The sequence below is a fragment of the Panicum virgatum genome, chromosome 3K (assembly GCF_016808335.1).
Source record: "Panicum virgatum strain AP13 chromosome 3K, P.virgatum_v5, whole genome shotgun sequence".
In the NCBI taxonomy this organism is placed as follows: Eukaryota; Viridiplantae; Streptophyta; class Magnoliopsida; order Poales; family Poaceae; genus Panicum; species Panicum virgatum.
The window spans coordinates 61,314,010-61,332,246 of record NC_053138.1 but is presented as its reverse complement, the minus strand read 5'-3'; the positions used below and the strand labels follow the sequence as shown (position 1 = coordinate 61,332,246).

The following is an 18,237-nucleotide window of genomic DNA, read 5'->3' as shown; positions in this document are numbered from 1 at the left end:
GGCTCGCGGCGCGTCGAGGCGGTGCGAGGCCGGGGCACCGCGGCGGGGCGGACGCGGCGGCCACGGCGAGGCCGGGGCGCCGCGGCGGGATGGACGCGGCACGGCGGCCACGGCCAGGCCGGGGCGCGGCGGCGGGGCGGGCCACCACGCTCCCTGCCGCCCCAAGAGCCCGCGCCCTCCGCGGCCGACACGAGCTCGCGGCAAGGCCCCATCCCCGCCGGCCTCCCCTCTCCCGGAGCGGCGCGGCGGCCCGGGGCGTGGCGTGGTGTGGCGGCGGAAGGTGGACGAGCAGGGCCATGGCATGGCGGCCGGACCGTGGTGAGCGGCGGGGCGGAGCGCCTCGTGGTGGCAGCTCTGCTCGTGGCCGCCGGTGCGAGGAGGAGCCGGGGACCCGGGGCCAGCGGCGGCCTGGCCGCGGCGGTGCGCGGAGGCGCCAGTCCAGCCGAGGCGCGGGGCCTCGCGGCGGCCAGGCTGTGGAGGAGCCGCGCTGGGGAAGAGGGTGCACGGTGTGCAGGCCCCTCGCTGCTCCAACACCTCCGTCCGTCCCCCCTCCCTCCTCTCCGGCGGCGCGGCGGGCAGCGGGCGCGGCGGGCATGGTCGGCAGCGGCACACTTTCCTCCTCTCTCTCCCTCTCTCCTCCTTCGGGCGGCGCGGCAAGGCGGGCCCCGTGCCACGCTGGCTTGTGCAGGACGAACGGGAAAGCCCCTAGATTCACCTGATGGAATCGTCCCCGCTATTATCTCGGGCTTCATACAGTATGCCGCTGCGGCGGTTTCGTCCGGCATGCAGTACTGCAGGGCAGGATACAGGCCCCTGCTGCGGGTAGCCCTAGTTCAGATTCAGACACGGTGTACATGAATTTTTCAGACCTGTCAACTGTCATTGTGGACCAAGTACAGAAGAACGTTGGGTTTCTCAGTCGCCCATCCGCGTTCGTGTGCAGTGGTAGGTTTGGAAAGGAAAGCGTTGCCGTGTCTGGACGCCGTGATGTTGTAGCCTTGGTGTCTGGGCGCGCCATCAAAATCGTCCCTCGTCTGAAGAGATGGTTGCTCTCACTCGCCAAGCACCAGTAGAGTTGACCGTGAGATCATCAACTGCAACTTCAATTTTTTTTGTATACTGTTGGATTACAAGGTAGCAAGATTTTTTAACTGTGTCAACAAGACGAGACGACTGCCACCAGAAGAATGCTTCAGAGCTGTCACAATGAGAGAAATGGAGAAGTTACTTCAAAAAGAGAGAAATGGAGAAGGGGAAATACCGAAATAGTGCCCTCTTCTTGTGAGCTTGGTTTTTCTTTGAAGAACAGATTACTCTGGCTTGGTCGTCGTCAGTCGTCACCAGAGCTTATCAGCCACGAGCCTTCTTGAATTTAAAATCTTCTTCATGAATTTCTGCCAATTTGGTTACAGCTTGACAGCTACTATCTTCTTGTGCTACATGAATGAATTCTACAGTACAGCTTGTCAACTGAAAAGAGGCCTGTTTTCTGTCCAGATGCTGCAATGCTGATTGACGGACAGGAGTGCTGCTTGGAGCCAAAGATTTGCCAACAAAAAAGGTGCTATGTACTAGTTTCGACAATAATGCAACTGAAAGAGAGTGATGGCCAACGCAATAACAATCATGTTCATCTCAGGTGCTTTACATAGGGTGAGTTACATGCAGTAGTGAGTTATTCCATTTCAAATTATATGTCCTTTGCGTATCCAGGCCCCCGCATCGCCCCCCCCCCCCCCCCGCTCGGGCGACTCGGGAGGCGTCGGAACCCTAGCCGCCGCCACCCACCTCCCCCCCTCCTCCCACCCTCGCCGTCGCCGGAGGGGCTGCCGGAAGTCCGCGCGGCCCCTAGGATGGCGGCGGCGGGCCCTTTCGCGGAGGAGGCCGCCTACAGCGGCGGCGGACATGGTACCCGGCGCGGCGTCCACAACCTTTCGGCGGAGGTGGCCTGGCGCGCGGCCCGAGGTGCTGCACGGCAGCTGGGGGCCAAGCTTGGGCGCAAGGAGCGCTGCAGCCACTGGCGGATGGCGCGGCGGTGGGCTGGGGAGCGGAGGCGGCCTTGCTTGGGGGCGGAGGCGGCGCCCTGGCCGTGCCTTACCCCAGATAGCAAGCCCACTGGACCCGGGGAAGGAGGAGGCGCTGTGGCCTGAGGGCGGAGGCCGTGCTGCATCTGGGGCGTCGCTGTCGGTGATCTGCCATGGCTGTGGTCCCGGTGTGGCCGGGCTGGGTGCCTACAGTGGCTTGGGTGGGGATGCTCTGGCCAAAAGCCTCTGCCGGCATTTTTGCTGGCGGCGATGGCGGCGGCGCCTTTGGGCGTTGCTCTCCCCGTTGGAAGCATCATCTTGGAGCTCCACCTCCACTGCTCTGGGTTCTCTGGGTGAAAGCCTTGTCCGATCCTGGACGAGCGACGGCGGCGCCATTGGCGTCGTGTCCTTCTTGGAGGCGTTGTTTCATGAGACCCAACTCGGCTTGTGGCAATACCGGCGCCGTCAATGGCTATGGGAGATTGCAGTCGGTGGCGGTGGCTTGGTGCAGGAGGGTGAGTTTGATGGGGATTGTCAAGCTCTCGTGGTGGCGTTCGCAGTTGTGGTGGCGGTCGGGGGTTGCCGCATGCTTGTCGGGTTGGCTGCTTGCAGCGGACCGCGGCGGCTGGAGCTGCTTAGCGTCTGTCATTGCGGCATGGGACTACGTCGGAAGACGGCGCTTGTGGCGACAACAACGTGCGATGACCAGGCTTGCAGCGAATTGCGGCGGATGGCTTAGCTTTGCTGGAGCTACTCCGGTGCGGTACATCGTCGGAAGATGGCGCAAGCGACATCCTGGACTCTCTGCCATGGTAGTGGCTGCCATGCACGCGGGTTTATCAACGAGATGAAGTCGACCTGTGGTGGCGGCTCAGCGGTTTGATGGGGACCTTGGAAGCGGGGTGGCATTGCTCACCTCTCTTATGGCGACTTTTGAACAGATCCGCGATATGGAGTGCTGAGGCGGGCGTGGCAAGGCCCCCACGTGAGGTGGTTCTTGGAGGCGACGAGAGCGAGGTGGAGTCCAACGGCGGATGTGGCGAGGCCCCCGCGCATTTTGTTGTCGTGGTGTTTGACAGCGAGACAACCTGTGAGAGGTCCGGATCTGGTGTTATCACTCTGTCGGGTGGTGTGTGGTGTTGCAGCGGCACTGCAGCGTTGGGTCCCGCATGGCAGTGGCTCTCTCGATGCGGCGGCGTCCTTTTTCTCTTGGTTCCCTGTCGACGCGAAGCCACACGTGGAGGCAACGACGACTGCATGAGTGCGAGGAGGTTGAGAGGTGCCGCTACGAGCCGTGAGTTGCAGCGGGTTATGCTGCCTGCCGTTTGAGTGGTGTGCTACGGCCGCGTTGATGTCCCAATCCAACTGGCCGGTTTTGAGTTGAGTTGAGGGCTTACTCGTGTTGATGTCCCAATCCAACCGGGTGAGTTTTATTTTTTTTCTTTCTTTTTTTTCATACCTATGGCCTTCCAGGGCTGTACTTTTGTAATTTTTTTCCAACTATATTAATAGAAACTCGCACTATCTTGTGCAGTTCGTTCAAAAAAAATTATATGTCATTTTACTTTTTTGACCCAAAATTTTAATCACTCGTCTTATTCAAAAATTTATGCAAAATATCATTTTTTTGTTGTGGCTTGTTTTATCAATTCAAGTTCTTCAAAAATAACTTAAATTTGACTATATTTGCGCAAGTTTTTTTTTATAAGACGAGTGGTCAAATTTGAGGTTAAAAAACTCAAACGACCTATAATTTGGAGTGGAGTGCATGGCTTGGTACCTCATTTAGTTGATGGGGGCTGTCAATTCTTCAATATGTTGATGATACTATACTCTTCTTGGAAAATGACTTAGTACAGGCCAAAAACTTGAAACTAGTACTATGTGCTTTCGAAAAGTTATCCGGCTTTAAGATTAATTTTTATAAGAGTGAGCTTTTCTGTTTTGGGAAGCTAAAATGATGGTAACTAGTTATACTCAGCTTTTTGGGTGTAAGGAAGGGAGTTTCCCGTTCAAGTATCCGGGGATTCCAATGAACTATCGTAAACTCACAAACAAGGATTGGAGTGTAATCAAAGAAATATTAAAAAAAATTGTGCAACCAGAAAGGCAAGTTTTTTATCAGTAGGAGGGAGATTAGTACTAATTAACTCCCTACTATCCAACTTACCAATTTTTATGTTGTCCTTCTTTAGAAGTTCTAAGGGTGTTCTTAAAAAGTTGGATTACTATAGATCCAGATTTTTCTGGCAATATGGTGAGCATCACAAGGAATTCAGATTGGCTAGATGGAGCATCATATCCTTTGTACACCTAAGTGTGTAGGGGTCTGGGCATCACCAATCTCGATGTTCAAAATATCTGTTTGTTGTGCAAATGGTTGTGTAACCTCTTAAATGAGGATGGAATTTGGCAAAACTTGCTTAGAAGGAAATACCTAAAGAACAAAACTTTTGCACAGGTAGTCAAGAAACTAGGAGACTCCCACTTTTGGATAGGGCTCATAGACAGTAAAGATCTTTTCTTGACAAGACGAAAATTTATTGTACGGAATGGGTGCCAAACCAGATTTTGGGAGGATCATTGGATAGGAAAGAACCTTTGATGAAACAATACCCATCCTTATACAACATTGCTAGGAAAAAAACAAACAGTAGCTAATGTGCTAAGACAAGCTGAGATTTTGGTTGGATATGGTAGCAACAAGGTCACAATCGTTGCCTTGTTGATGGGGACACCGAGTTCACCGAGCAGTTGACGAAGCCAAAAACATTCAGTGACTGCCGTTTTGACGACCAAGACAGCAGCGAATCACCAAGAAATTAAACACGCGGTAGCCCTGCGTGAAACCAATTCACACAAGATGTGAAACCAAGATGCGGTCATACAGTTTATGCTTGATGAACAGGTAAATTTAAGATTTAGCCCCGTAAGCATTTTGAACAGCTCCTCCCTCCGTCCAACACAGTACAGTACACAGGGGATAGAATAATATAGATACGGTGGTCCACTACTAGTCATCACCTCTCTGAACTGTTAATGCACGTTCCATTGACATCAGAGCACGTACAACGGGCCGTCGACTGAAGTAGACATGTAGGTAATTTTTGCAGGAACCTCCCTCGCGACCCCGCATTGACTGCCAAGCCGGCGTCTGGTTCGACTACGGCTCAAGGCCCGTGCTCCCAGGCTTGGCGACGGTGAAAGGGCCCGTTGCAGGAGTTGCTGCGGGGAGACGACGAGGCATGGATCCGACGCGCGCGGAGAGAAAGCATTTGGCGCTAATGGTTCCGGAAATCCAATCCCAAGAGCACGCGTAGCAAGCTTTGCCTGTGCGACGAGACAACGACAAGGCTTTGCCTGTGCGACGAGACAACGTCGTACTCATGTACGTCTACGCGACAGAGGCTAGCTGTCTAGCTTGTCCGTGCGTGATGAGACTATCATGCACATATATTAGTTATTTTTTTTCCATTCTAAGGTGTTCCTTTGAGTACTATTAAACTAAGTTCTCTTATCTAATATTTTTACATTCTATTATGTTATCTCCTAAGAAGTTTTTATTTGATAAATGTTTTTATTTGACAAGTTATACGTAAAAGTTCTAAGATCATTTCATATGAATATAAATATATACAATTATATACACACACACGCTTATTTTAAGAGTCATACGAATTAATTTAATGTATTGTTTATTCTCTCGTGTATGCAACAAAGTGGTTACAAAGATCAATTATATACTAGATAGATCACCATGAGTTTGTGTGTCAAAATCTGAATTAATCACTCTGCAGACAGCCAAACAGACAGCCCATTGTACAAGATATCTGTTGAGTTGTCTGTTTGTGATAAAAAGACAGCTGTTGTCTGCACTGTTTTACATGCCCTCAAGCAACCAAACTAACGTCCTTAAATAAAACTTGAATTTTGATGCCTACTACTCTACAACCTTTAAGTGAATAACATCAAACTTTGCCTACTACTCTACAACCTTTAAGTGAATAACATCAAACTTTCTGGGATATATAGTTTCAACTTTTTAGTGTTTGTTTGAAAAATAGCAAAGTCGTTCAAACCGGAATAAGAGCCCACGCACATTCCAGAACCAGAAAACGCAGCAGCCGCTAGAGGCGACCGCAGTCATAGTTGGTGTGGCCCAGCGAGTTGGTGCCCAGCAGAGTCACGACGGCGAAGCAGGCGAGCTTCATGAGCAGCGACTTGGTCGCCAGCATCGTCCCCATGGCGAAGGACTCGAGCGACAGTCTCACCACCCTCAGCCTCCTCTCCCTGACGTACGCCCCCATCGCTGCGCCGATCCTCTCCTGGCGCAGCTCGCGCCCGCCGCCGCCGGCGACCCGCGACAGCGACCGCGCGAGCACGACGGCGTCCTCCAGCGCCGCCGAGCCCCCCTGGCCAATGTACGGCCCCATGACGTGCATCGCGTCGCCGGCGACCGTAGCCGTGCCCCGCCGGAAGCTGCTGGACATGACCTGCCACGGCTGCCGGTACCAGACCCTGGTCAGGACGATGAGCGACTCGGGGTCCAGGCCCCGGACCATCTCGACGACCTCGTCGGAGCAGCACTGGAGCTTGAGCCTCTCGAGCACGAAGGCCTTCATGGCGCGCGCGTCCTTGGTGGCGCCGGCGCCGGGGTGCCAGAAGGCCACGAAGAAGCTGACGAGGTGGTCGGTCATGGGCGAGCGGCCGACGAAGAAACCTTTGCATCTCAAGCGCAGGAAATGGGGCCCGAATGGATGCCCCTGCGGGTATCTCGTGAATCCGCGGAGAAGCATGCGGGAGGCTGATCTCGGCGGGGACAGGCCCAAGTACCTGGCGACCACTGAGTTTGAGCCGTCGCATCCGATCAGGGCCTGCTCGGCAAAGGGAATTTTTTACACATCAGCAGCAGAGATACTTACTGGAGGTTAGAGCAAAACAAAACAAATGAATAAATTTTAAAGTCCGGTTTAAACTCTCGAACTATATCACAAAAAGTTTGATTTTCAACCTTCAACTACAAAACCGGGTAACAAAGACCATCCCAACAGTTGAATACGGACAAATTTGACACCTTAGATGGTTTTGAACACTACGGAAAACAGCACATATGCCGTGCGCCAGAAAATTTGCCGTGTGTCCAATGTCGGGCACACGACAAACAATACTTTTGCCGTGTGCCTTGGATTCAGAACACGGTAATCAAGGGGCACACGGCGAACAACACTTTTGCCGTGTGTCGATAAAAAAGACACACGGCAAACTTCAACCACTATGCTGACAATCTTCCTAGCGTCCACAATCCACTCCCTCGTTATAATACTGCGGAATCTAACTCCACCCTGAGTCTTTTCCGAGGCCAACTCAGAAGTGCAAGTGCTGCAACCATCAAGACCTTGGATATTTAAGAGTGGCGTGCTATCATGCTATATGTGTTGACCAATCTTTTCGAAGTTTTGCCCTACATAGAGTAAGTTCTCAGCATTCATTTAGTTCTCAAGTCATTTCCCTTTTCTGTATCCAACCCTATCATTCGCCTTTTGATTAGAGAATTTCATATGCAATTCTGGCGTCGATCAAGGGCGCTTAGCCTCCTTGAAACTGAGACCCTACTTAGACAGGGCGCGGGAAATGGAAGTCCTGATTTCATTTCTTGGTTCAAACAGAAGGTAATGTCCAATTCTGTTCGTTTGTAGTATATGACATTACAAGTTGTTCGTACGTGCGAATAATATGACAAACTTGCAGGCACAAAATGATCGTCGATGAGTGCCGAGTTGCGGCAGGTTGCGAATGGCTGTGCCTATAGGGTCAAGTCGTTTGGAGCTTATGACGTGAATGGATATCGATTTCATACAACAAAGCACGAGCAGATTCGGCCCAATCGAAGAACAACAAATACCGGAGTTTTCACGCCAGGAGATGATGGGCTCGAGTACTACGGAACACTTGAAGAAATATACGAACTGTCGTTTCATGGGTCCGTACCTCTGAAACCTGTCATATTCAAATGTCATTGGTTTGATCCTCAAGCTGTGAGACGTACCCCGAATATTGGGCTAGTCGAAATTCAGCGGTCATCCGTGTACCCAGGAGACGATGTGTATGTTGTAGCTCAACAGGCAACACAAGTTTATTATCTGTCATACCCGTGCCAAACCGACAATCGTCTCAAGGGTTGGGATGTTGTGTATAAGGTCTCCCCTCACGGTAAACTACCTGTCCCGAACAATGAAGATTACAACATAGACCCAAACACATATACAGGAGAGTTCTTTCAAGAAGATGGGCTACAAGAGAGTTTCCAAATAGATTTAACCGAAGCAATCGGAATGGAAGTAGACAATGAAAGTTTTGTTCACGAGGATGCCGGGGATGAGGTTCATAATGCGAAGGACTTGGAATTACTTGAGCGATTACGTTTAGGCAATGACAGTGATGATGAAAGCGTTCCTCCTTTGGAGCACGCCGTTGATGATATCGACGGACGTGATAGCGATGATGAGACTTACGATCCAGCTAATCCCGATCTTGAAGAGTATTTCTAATACATGTAAGATCCGTATTTGCAACAATTATATCAGTTTTTCACTTGTTCTAATTATGTTTGTTTTTTTACTACTTGCAACAATTACTTTGTAATACATGTTCGGATTATGTTTATTTTTGTACTACTTGCATTAATTAATTTCTAAATATTGTTCTGATTGGTTTGCCCCTTTTAATTTCAGGTGATAGATCAAAGATGGTGGGGCGCGGCGGAGGTATGATGCAGTCGTTGGAGGCTGTGCTGCGCAGAGTTGCTGGGAGAGGTGAGTCCTCCCAGATGGCTGGAGGGAGGACGAGGAGGAGGAGGGGTGAGACAAGTTCGTCGGTGCCTCCACTAGATGAGGATGTCGGCACGTCACAGACGACGAGGAGCGGCAGGAGTAGCAGGAGGACGAGGGGGCCTCGCGCGAGGTCACCCTCCCCTGAGGACGATGAGGACCAGGAGGAGGACCAGGAGGAGAACCAGCAGGAGCAGGAGGAGGAGGACCAGGAGCAGGACCAGGAGGAGGACCAGCAGCAGCAGGAGCAGGACCAGGAGGAGGAGGAGGAGGCCTCTAGTGAGGAGGACGACAACCAGGGAGGGGTGGCAGGAGACATACCTGCCGTCTGGATGCGAGGCCCCGCTCGTCTCCCGAACCGACCTATACCGCTCGAGCAACGGCCGATTATTCGGCCGGACGGTAAAAGGTAAGTAACTTTAGCCTATTTCATTACGTTTCGTACTTATATATTTCAATTCCAATTTTACACAAATATTTTTGGCAGGAATTTTGTAATCGTCGTTTCAGGTGTTCACAAACGCATCCCCAATGGCATTCTGGGCCTGCTTTGCAAGGACCACTACCCTGGATGCATCGAGATTGACGGCCGTCTTCAGCCGGCGTCGGCTTGGGAGCACTACATCCGAGCCATCGATAGACCGGACCGGGAAGGCAGGTGCTTTGTGAGCAAAGCACAGTGGGTGTTGCAGGAACTGTGGGTAAGTCTTGTATGCGCTATAATTGTCAATACATCTCATTAATTGGACATTCTTGATATAATAGTTTCGTTCATCATCATGTGCAGGATTTCTACAGGTGCGAGGAGGGAATGATGACCGTGGCACGCGAGGTGGCAAACACGGCCTGTCACAAGCTGGTGGCGGATATGCTCTACGAGGCGCGCATCCAGGCCAACTGTGATTACAAACGTCGCATCGAAAAAATGAAGACCAACAAAGGGGCTGTGCGAAACCTCAGGCTAACTCGGGAACAATATATGAGGGTAAATATACAATATTATTAATATTGACTTTTACTAAAATGAAGTACGCTGCAGTTGATCTTCTTATATGTCATGTATGACCTGCAGGTGATTCCTTGGTGGTTAGCCGGGAATGAACAGTGCTGGGACATGATAATCGACAGGTGGTATGCGGGAGGTTGGGTGGAGATGCACGAGTCTTGCCGGCAGCGGCGTTTGATGATGCCAGGTGCACCGCACCATCAGGGCAACAGTCACCTACGACAGTACGCGGCCAGATGGGTAAGTGAATTCATTTCTTCATTTTAACGCTCAACCGTACACAATTTGTAATCATCTTTCTTTTTTACAGTCGGCCTCACATGGAGGCGAGCCTTGCCCCCCGATCAAGGCGTGGGCTTTGGCCCACAAAGGGAAGGCGACATCGGATGTCAACTACAACTCGGCGGACCCCCCAGAAGCGTACAGCCACGCGACTATCCACAGTCGCCTCAGTGAGTACAACTCGATGTCAACGGAGGTGCATGGGCCGGACTTTGATCCGACGACGGAGCCCATTGATGGAGAAGTCGTGATGAGGGTGGGAGGAGGGAAGAAGCATGGCCGGTACTGTATTGGAGATAACTTGATTGACACCGCCAGTACTCCTACTCTCGCGCAGATTCGAGCCAGGAGCACCAGCTCTAGCCCGGCCATACGCTCACGTCAGAGCACTACGGAGATTCAGATGGAGGCACTGAAGGTTATTTCTGTTACAACAAATGTTTATTAATTTTGACATATGTTTCTTGGTACTCTAACCATGCAATCTAATTTTGTAGGCCCAGATGCAACGGGACTTTGAAGCACAGCTCCTAGCACAGCAGCAGGCGTGGGCGGCACAGCAGCAGGCACAGCAGCAGGCGTGGGCGGCCGAGCGGGAGAGGATGCAGCAAGACCTTGGGCAGACACAGGAAGCCTCCCAGCAGAATCAGATGCAGCTGGCCCTGGCTTTTCAGTTCATGCAGACTCTGGGCTCGCAAATGGGTCTTTCACCACCGCAATTCACTCAGACTAATATCCCTGCGCGTGCAGCTACCCCTACTCCTGTGAGCGATTTCACAACCTTCTAATTTCATTTATCGTTATTTGACTAATAGACAACTCTATCATGACTTAGAAACAAAGACTTCAAATTAATGACTTTGAATTTGCAGCCTCAATCGGCGGCATCAAATGATGGGCCAACAGAAATGTCCCCTTCGCCGATCCCTCAGAATGTGTGGTCGCCTCCTCATTGGGTGACTTACATGCAGCAGTTCCAGCACCCGCCGCCGCCGCCGCCGTCGTAGTCGTGAGTTGTGGTTGTATGGACATGCACTCTTTGTATAGACTATCGTTTGAACTTGTGCTTGTATGGACATGTATGAACTACCAGTGCTTCATGGACTTGTATCGACCACATTTGGGTTTGTATGCATTGCGATATTTGCATTTGGACTTCTATGGATTGAATGTGATGCAAATTGTGATATATAAAATGATTGTGACATTTGATGCAATATATATAAATTGCCTGTGATGTTAATTTGATTGGAATCTAAAATATTTGTGATTAAACAAAAAAATGAATCTGAAAATTAATTTTGCCGTGTGCCGCCATTTTTTGCCGTGTGCCACGGCAAGACACACGGCAAATCTGCCATTCTTTGCCGTGTGCCTGTTCACGTGGCACACGGCAAAGGTGGCATTATTTGCCGTGTGCCTGGGACAGGGCACACGGCAAAGGGTCCGTGTTTGCCGTGTGCCAAGCCGTTACGGCACACGGCAAACAGGTTGTGCCACGTGCTGTTGGACACTGCACTTTATTTTGCCGTCGGCCTAATATTGCACACGGCAAAGTGTTTGCCGTGTGCCCGAGATGTAGCACACGGCAAACTAGCTCTTTGCCGGCCATTGTTTGTCGTGAGCTGTTTGCCGTGTGTTACACTCGGCAAACACTTTGCCGAGTGTAAAACGGCCTTTGCCGTGTGCCCTTGGCACACGGCAAATAGGCACAGTCCCGTAGTGGAAGGTGGTTTTCCATTTTGCGAGAACTAAGAATATTCAAATTTAAACTAAAAAAATTACAAGTAATTCATTTTAAATCAAAAAATACGAAATGGGTATCAATAGTTTTCTAAAAATATAACCTATCTAATGGCACGATACGTTTTAGTTATTTAGATCCAATTTTTTTATTTTCATAATGTTTGTTTGCTTGTAGTTATATATATTATTTTTAATAATTCAAATTCAAATAGAGCAATAATAGATATGTTATATTTTTAGAAAAATTTTGGTACTAATTTCATATTTTTCTAATTTAAAATAAATTAGTTTTGATTTTTAGATCTAATTAGAGTTTTTATTTTTTAAAAAAATACAAAACCACTTTGGAAACCACCAGGGGACAAAATTGCTCAGTTTTGACAGTTGAATGTTCTATATTATCTGGTTTTGTAGTTGAAGTTTAAAAATCGGACTTCTGCAATAGTGCGAGGGTGTAATTCGAACTTTAGTCCCTCGGAGCCTTATATATGTACCTGCTGGACTCACTGTAGATCAGAAATCTCTAAAAGTATAAATAAGCAGGTTGAACACAGCACTGGCTGCGTTACCTTGGCCCTGATGATACTGCCGTCGAGTGTGGTGAGAACCGCGCCATGGTTGTCAGGATTTGCTGGATGAATCTCTGCAATGTGGCAGCCGAAGCGGATTGCTCCTGCAGGTATGTTCTTGGCCATTGTCTCGATCAGGTCCTTCCTTTTCAACCATCGGAGCTCCCCCCTGGCCAAATGGTGATGGCGAGAAGATTGCTCAGTTTTAGTTATTAGTTAGTGCCTTAATTTTTCACTTGGGCTAGCTCTGATTCTAGCTATGAGATTGCTTTAATTTGTGGCAGTCGGTATACCTGACAGGTACCACGGCGCTCTTGTTTCCTTGCTCTTGCTGCCACACATCGTGAAACCTGAAAATGACAGACGCGAGTTAAGCATTCTCTCCGATCCAAATTCCAAACATCTGAAATCATCAGGACCAAAGACAAGAGTCCAGGGAACTGAACTAGTGATCTAGAAACTTACTCAGTAACTACGTCGGCAGTCTTCCGGAGCTCTGCAGCAATCCCAAGTTGCTCTAGAACACGCCATCCATTGGCATGGACACCAATGGACCCGCCAGCCGCTCGTAAAGTCTCCGACTTCTCTAACACGAGGCTAGGAATCCCTTTCCTGGATTGCAAATAAGCAGCAGATTGTTTAGTATGTTGTTCACAAATTCATCACAGCTAGCTACTTGAGAAATCAAAACTTCAACGGCCTGAATTTTTCACAGCTAGATTATATTTACTAGAGATACAACATTTCCAAGCAGAGATTTGATGTGACTGAACATCGCCAGGGTACTGCTCTAAAGAGGAAAATGCATGAAAGATGAATGAGGCAAAGAAACTGAGAAACTGCTGCGTCGTTGATCGACGAAACTGAAGGGCCGATGATGGATGTTACCGGTGAAGAGCAAGAGCAGTGGCGAGACCGCAGATGCCACCACCAACAATGACGATGCCATGGACCTCCTCCTCCATGTCTCCTGCCTCCTAGTGGCCGCTGGTGCTGCTGGGAGAATGATGATGCACCCATCTTCATATATAGGCTGCTAATAAGCCTGCTAAATTTGACTTTGATCGAGTCTTAATTTGTCACTGGCCGCTAAGGTGTTTGTTAAGTACCAATGTGCGTGCGTCCCAAGCTGGCAATGATCGATAATACAAAACCATCACCGGCCGGCTTCCGGAATCGTAGCTAATGAATTTCAGGTGGGGACGATGCCCATCGTCCCCCACAGCGTGCAAGACGGAGTCAGCGGCTTGTGTCTCCGCGTGAAGAGAAACAAAATTAGGGAGAAGAAAAAGGAAGAATGGGCTGTGCCCAAGATTTAGAGCATCTTTTGGCCCAAAACAGTTGGAGTTTTTTTTTAAGGTTTTCCAGAAACCTAGCAATTTCAAAATGAGCAAATTTCTAGTGGAATTTAGAATGCTTTTTGCATGCAGTAAAAAAGCTATAGAGCCACATCACCATATTACATAAAAGTATTTTTTTTCTCAAACCAACCAGGTGTATTTTAATATTTTAGAGTATAATATCAGCATAAGGACGGGTATGACTCTAAAATGAAAGTTGAGGGACTATATTAGCCAATTTGAAAGTTAAGGAACGAATTTGACCCTCACAATAAAGTTGAGGGATCAAAATGGCTATTTTGCCATCTTAGAGCAACTCTAAGAGCATAGCTAAATCCATTCGGATATGTAACAATGGAAAAACGCTAGAAAAAAGTGATTCAACAATTTCCGCTTCTACCTCTCTTCTCAATCTAGCTCGGTATCCCCTCCCGTGTCCCCTTCGCTAGACATCTTTACCGACCGGGTCCTACTCACCATCTCCCTCCCGTGCGCCCTCCCCGCCTCTCTGCTCCACCTAGCCCGCGTGGCTCGTCCCCGCCGCTCCATCCCTACCGGCTCAGCTCGGAGCCCGTGGCTGCCCCCTCCCTACATGTGGCCATCGCGCCACTGCTCCTCCCTGTCCCTTGCCGTGGCCGTCGAGGTACCGGGCCGGCACCACCCATCCGGCCATGGCTGCCAAGTTGCTGGCCATCCCCTGCAGCAGTAGACATGGTGCCGATGTGGAGGCGATTTGTTGGTTTAGAGCAACTACAACCGTTTCTCTAAAAAAAGTTTTTTTTGAACAGTTTTCTAAAATAAGTTGCATAGCTAAAAATAGTCAAATCTCTGCCTATATTACTAAATCATGGATTGATTCCGTCGCCCGTCACTGCACTCCTTTCCCGACAGGTGGGTCCCTTCCCGATCATAACAACAGTCCTAGCGGACGCAGCACGTCGCTGGAGTCCCAACACGTGTGCACGCGTAAAAGGTGGGAGCAGAGATGCCGCGTCGCGCACCGTCACAATGCAGCACGCCGGCCTCGCGCACACTGCCACAATCGTTGGGTCGTTCGGAGCTGGCGCTTGCGGCCCGCAGTGCTGCACACGCTCCTCTTCCAATAGTTATTTACCTCCATGATGGCAACGTACGCTCAGGGCAGTCCTAACCCTCAAACTCAACTAATTTTCATAGCATTAAATATATTGTCATGTAAGCAAAAAGCTGAGATGACAAAAGAGTTAATGAGGAGAGAAGAAAAAAAATGAAAAAACCAGATCTCATGCAAGAAACCATGTCTACATGAAAACCAAGACAAAAAAAAACTAGAATTGGAAGAAGAAAAGAGATGAAGAGATATGATTGGATAACAAATTTTTTAAAAAAACCATCCATTAAAAATGTAGTTTATATGAGTAGTGTCTATATGACATGACAAATATAAAAATCACCAGTAGTACCTTGGGTTAGGATTGCCCTCAGAGGCACAGGTCAAGAAGAATTCCTCGTCCGCCGACATGTTATTTATGTATGCTTCAGAGTTTAAATATAATAATATAAAATCCAGACAACTTAAAAATCTACTGATATTTTCGTTGGTAGAAGAGCAAATGCTGATTTCACGTTTAGTAGCATGGCATGTTGGTTACTATATATTAAAAAAACAAAATAATTTATTTTTATTTTGATCTCTATCTCTACCACTACTATTCTGAAGCAAGCAATATTTTCTTGGTCTCTCAATTGGAATAAATCAATTCGAATTCTAATCGGAGCCCGAACAAATCAATCGGAACACAAACAATCAATATCTTGCATAATCACGGCACGGCCTACACATGAAGTGAATGAACACAAAGTTGATCATACGTAGGTCTATTATATTACCCGTAGCAACGCACGCACACTATACTAAAAATAGCCAAACAAAAGTAAAAACTGGATCAAACAACTTCTTCATTTGGCCATCCTCGCTATCTGATTAGCTATCACCTGCCCCTCGTGAGCTATTTTTGCCTCGGCACCTTGCTTCGCTGTCTGAGCCAATCCTCTCTCCTTCCTCCCGATTGCGCCGTGTTGGCCCCGCCATGCCTGCTGCACCTCGCCATATGCCCCGCCGCGGCCCACTGCGCCCACCGCCATGCTGTACCGCCGGTCCCCACCTCCCGCCGCTGGACCAAGAGAGGAGGAGGTTGTCGGTGGCGGCGGCCAAGGCGGCGGCATCAAAGATGGGCTGGCGGTGACCTCGGCGGCATCAAAGGTGGCGGTGACCTCGGCCACAAGCGGATCCGGCGTTCTCGAGCTCGGCGTCAGGCACTCAGGCCCCTGTGGTGACGGTGGCGACCTCGGCCACGACCTCTAGGCAGCGGAGCAGGTGACGCGTGGGTGGCTCTGGGCGGCAGAGCGGGGGCGGGCGGCGGGCGGCGGGCGGCGGGCGGCAGGAAGCAGGTGGATGGAGAGGTTGTTGAATCTCCTACTCTTTGGCTAGCTATTTACTTTTTAACCTAGTTATTTAGCTAGAATTTTTACTCAATGTCTTGGAGATGCTCTTAAAGTTTCTATTTTTTTAATCCTCTAAAACTCTAAATTAGCTAAGATTATACCTAGCCGGTTCGAGTTGCTCCTAGAACATGCTGCCAGCCAATGTCGCTCTATTTGGTCTGCAGTTAAGTTCTACACTAGAGCAGTAAAAAAATATCTACTGATAGTAAAAAATCGTCATAATAAATTTGATGCTGCATTTTGTATGGCGCAATGCAAAAGTCATTTCAGCAGGATTGACGTCTCTGTCGTGCTGGACACAGTGGTGCCGGTGCCAGTGATGGTGCTGCTGCCGCCGCCAGTCGTCGCGACCGAAGATGTGTAGTAGAAAGCGTCAGGTGGTGGCATGTAGGTCGCCACCGGCATCCTCGCCGGCAGGCTCGGCAGCGGCGTCTCGAGCCGCAGGACGTTGACGGCCTGCCTGATGGACGGCCTCAGGCTCCGGTCAGGGTGCGCGCACCACAGCCCGACGACCATCACCGCCTCCATCTCCCGGGCGTCGAACTCCCCCTCGAGCCGCGCGTCGGCGGCGTCGAGGATGGCTCCCCTGCCGTAGAACTCCCACACCCATTGCACGATGTGGATCACGTCGTCTTCCCGGTCTTCTTCCCCGCGGCGAGCCACCGTTACCATAGGCCGCCGGCCGCAGGCGATCTCGAGGAGGACGACGCCGAAGCTGTAGACGTCCGACTCGGCGCTGGCCCGGCCGGTGGTCATGCACTCCGGGTCCATGTACCCCTTGGTGCTGGCGAGCACCGTGGTGTGCGAGCCCCGGCCGTGGTCGACGAGCCTGGCGAGGCCGAAGTCGCCGAGCTTGGCGTGGAACGACGCGTCGAGCATGACGTTGTTCGGCTTGATGTCCCTGTGGAGAACGCACTGCTCCCAATCCTGGTGCAGGTAGAGCAGGGCCGATCCCAGGCCGAGCACGATCTCATGCCGCAGCGGCCATGGCAACACGGCGGCGCCGCTATAGAGGTGCGTGTCGAGGCTGCCATTGGGCATCAGCTCGTAGACGAGGAGGAGCTCGCCGCCGCCGTGGCACCAGCCGATGAGCTGCACGAGGTTGCGGTGCCGCAGCCGGCTGATGATGCTCACCTCCGAGGCGTACTCCTTCCTCCCCTGCTTCGAGCCCTTGGATACCTTCTTGATGGCAACGTCAAGGTTCATTTCCTTGAGGAATCCTCTGTACACCGACCCGAACCCGCCTTCTCCGAGCTTGTGGTCATCCGAGAAGTCGTCGGTGGCAATGGCGAGCTCGCCGTAGCGGAACAGCTTCGGCCCGGTCCCTTTCTCGAAGTCGTCTTGCATCTCCGGCTCGTCGTCGAAGAAGTCGCCCTCTTCCAGCTCCCGCTCCATCGTCGGCCGGCTGCCACGGCCGGAAGACCTTCGCGTCCTGACCAGCTGCCACGGCGCAGAGAGAGATGAAGACTGCGGCGGCGGCGGCGAGGAGGAGACAGCGGGCAGCCATGGGCTTACTATTCTTTTCAACCTTCTTGCCTTCCTCTGGTTCTTCTTGAAGAGCTTTGTTTCTCTCGTTGCCGGCTGATGAATATCATATTTTATCATTGGATTGGGGTGGGGGGGGGGGGGGGGGGGGGGCGATGTTGAGTTTTTCGGTTGTATCGTGTGACAGAGATAAGGGGAAGACTGATGGAGAGCAGATTTAGTCGTTCAGAACTTCAGACGAATTTAGTTGCACGTGTAAAATTTATGAAAGAAAATTTTTCTACATTTGAATATAGACTAATTATAAAATTAATTACAGAACTGGTATGTAAACTACGAGACGAAATTTATTAAGGCTAAGCAATCCATCGTAGCACATGTTTACTGTAGCAATTACTGTATCGATTTAGTATCTAATCATGGCCTAATTAGGCTCATTAGATTCGTCAAGTAATTTACAAGCAAACTATGTAA

General features: G+C 50.2%; 3 protein-coding genes across 3 annotated transcripts; 1 reads left to right on the top strand and 2 right to left on the bottom strand.

The window, feature by feature from the left end:
• Positions 1-6,151: 6,151 nt before the first annotated feature.
• On the bottom strand, positions 6,152-13,419 carry LOC120701138 (monooxygenase 1-like). The gene is made up of 5 exons (XM_039985288.1): positions 13,343-13,419; positions 12,920-13,066; positions 12,748-12,804; positions 12,455-12,623; positions 6,152-6,898 (listed from the first exon to the last, which is right to left on the bottom strand). The coding sequence occupies exons 1-5, from the start codon at positions 13,417-13,419 to the stop codon at positions 6,152-6,154; spliced, it is 1,197 nt and encodes a 398-aa protein (XP_039841222.1).
• On the top strand, positions 10,468-11,290 carry LOC120700083 (mediator of RNA polymerase II transcription subunit 15-like). The gene is made up of 3 exons (XM_039984245.1): positions 10,468-10,557; positions 10,637-10,903; positions 11,012-11,290. Exons 1-3 carry the CDS (start codon positions 10,543-10,545, stop codon positions 11,144-11,146), a joined length of 417 nt encoding a protein of 138 aa, XP_039840179.1. The 5' UTR covers positions 10,468-10,542; the 3' UTR covers positions 11,147-11,290.
• Positions 13,420-16,274: 2,855 nt separating the features above from the next.
• Positions 16,275-17,815, bottom strand: LOC120700079 (L-type lectin-domain containing receptor kinase IX.1-like). Its single transcript, XM_039984243.1, has one exon. It carries the CDS (start codon positions 17,671-17,673, stop codon positions 16,540-16,542), a length of 1,134 nt encoding a protein of 377 aa, XP_039840177.1. The 5' UTR covers positions 17,674-17,815; the 3' UTR covers positions 16,275-16,539.
• Between the last annotated feature and the right edge of the window lie 422 nt (positions 17,816-18,237).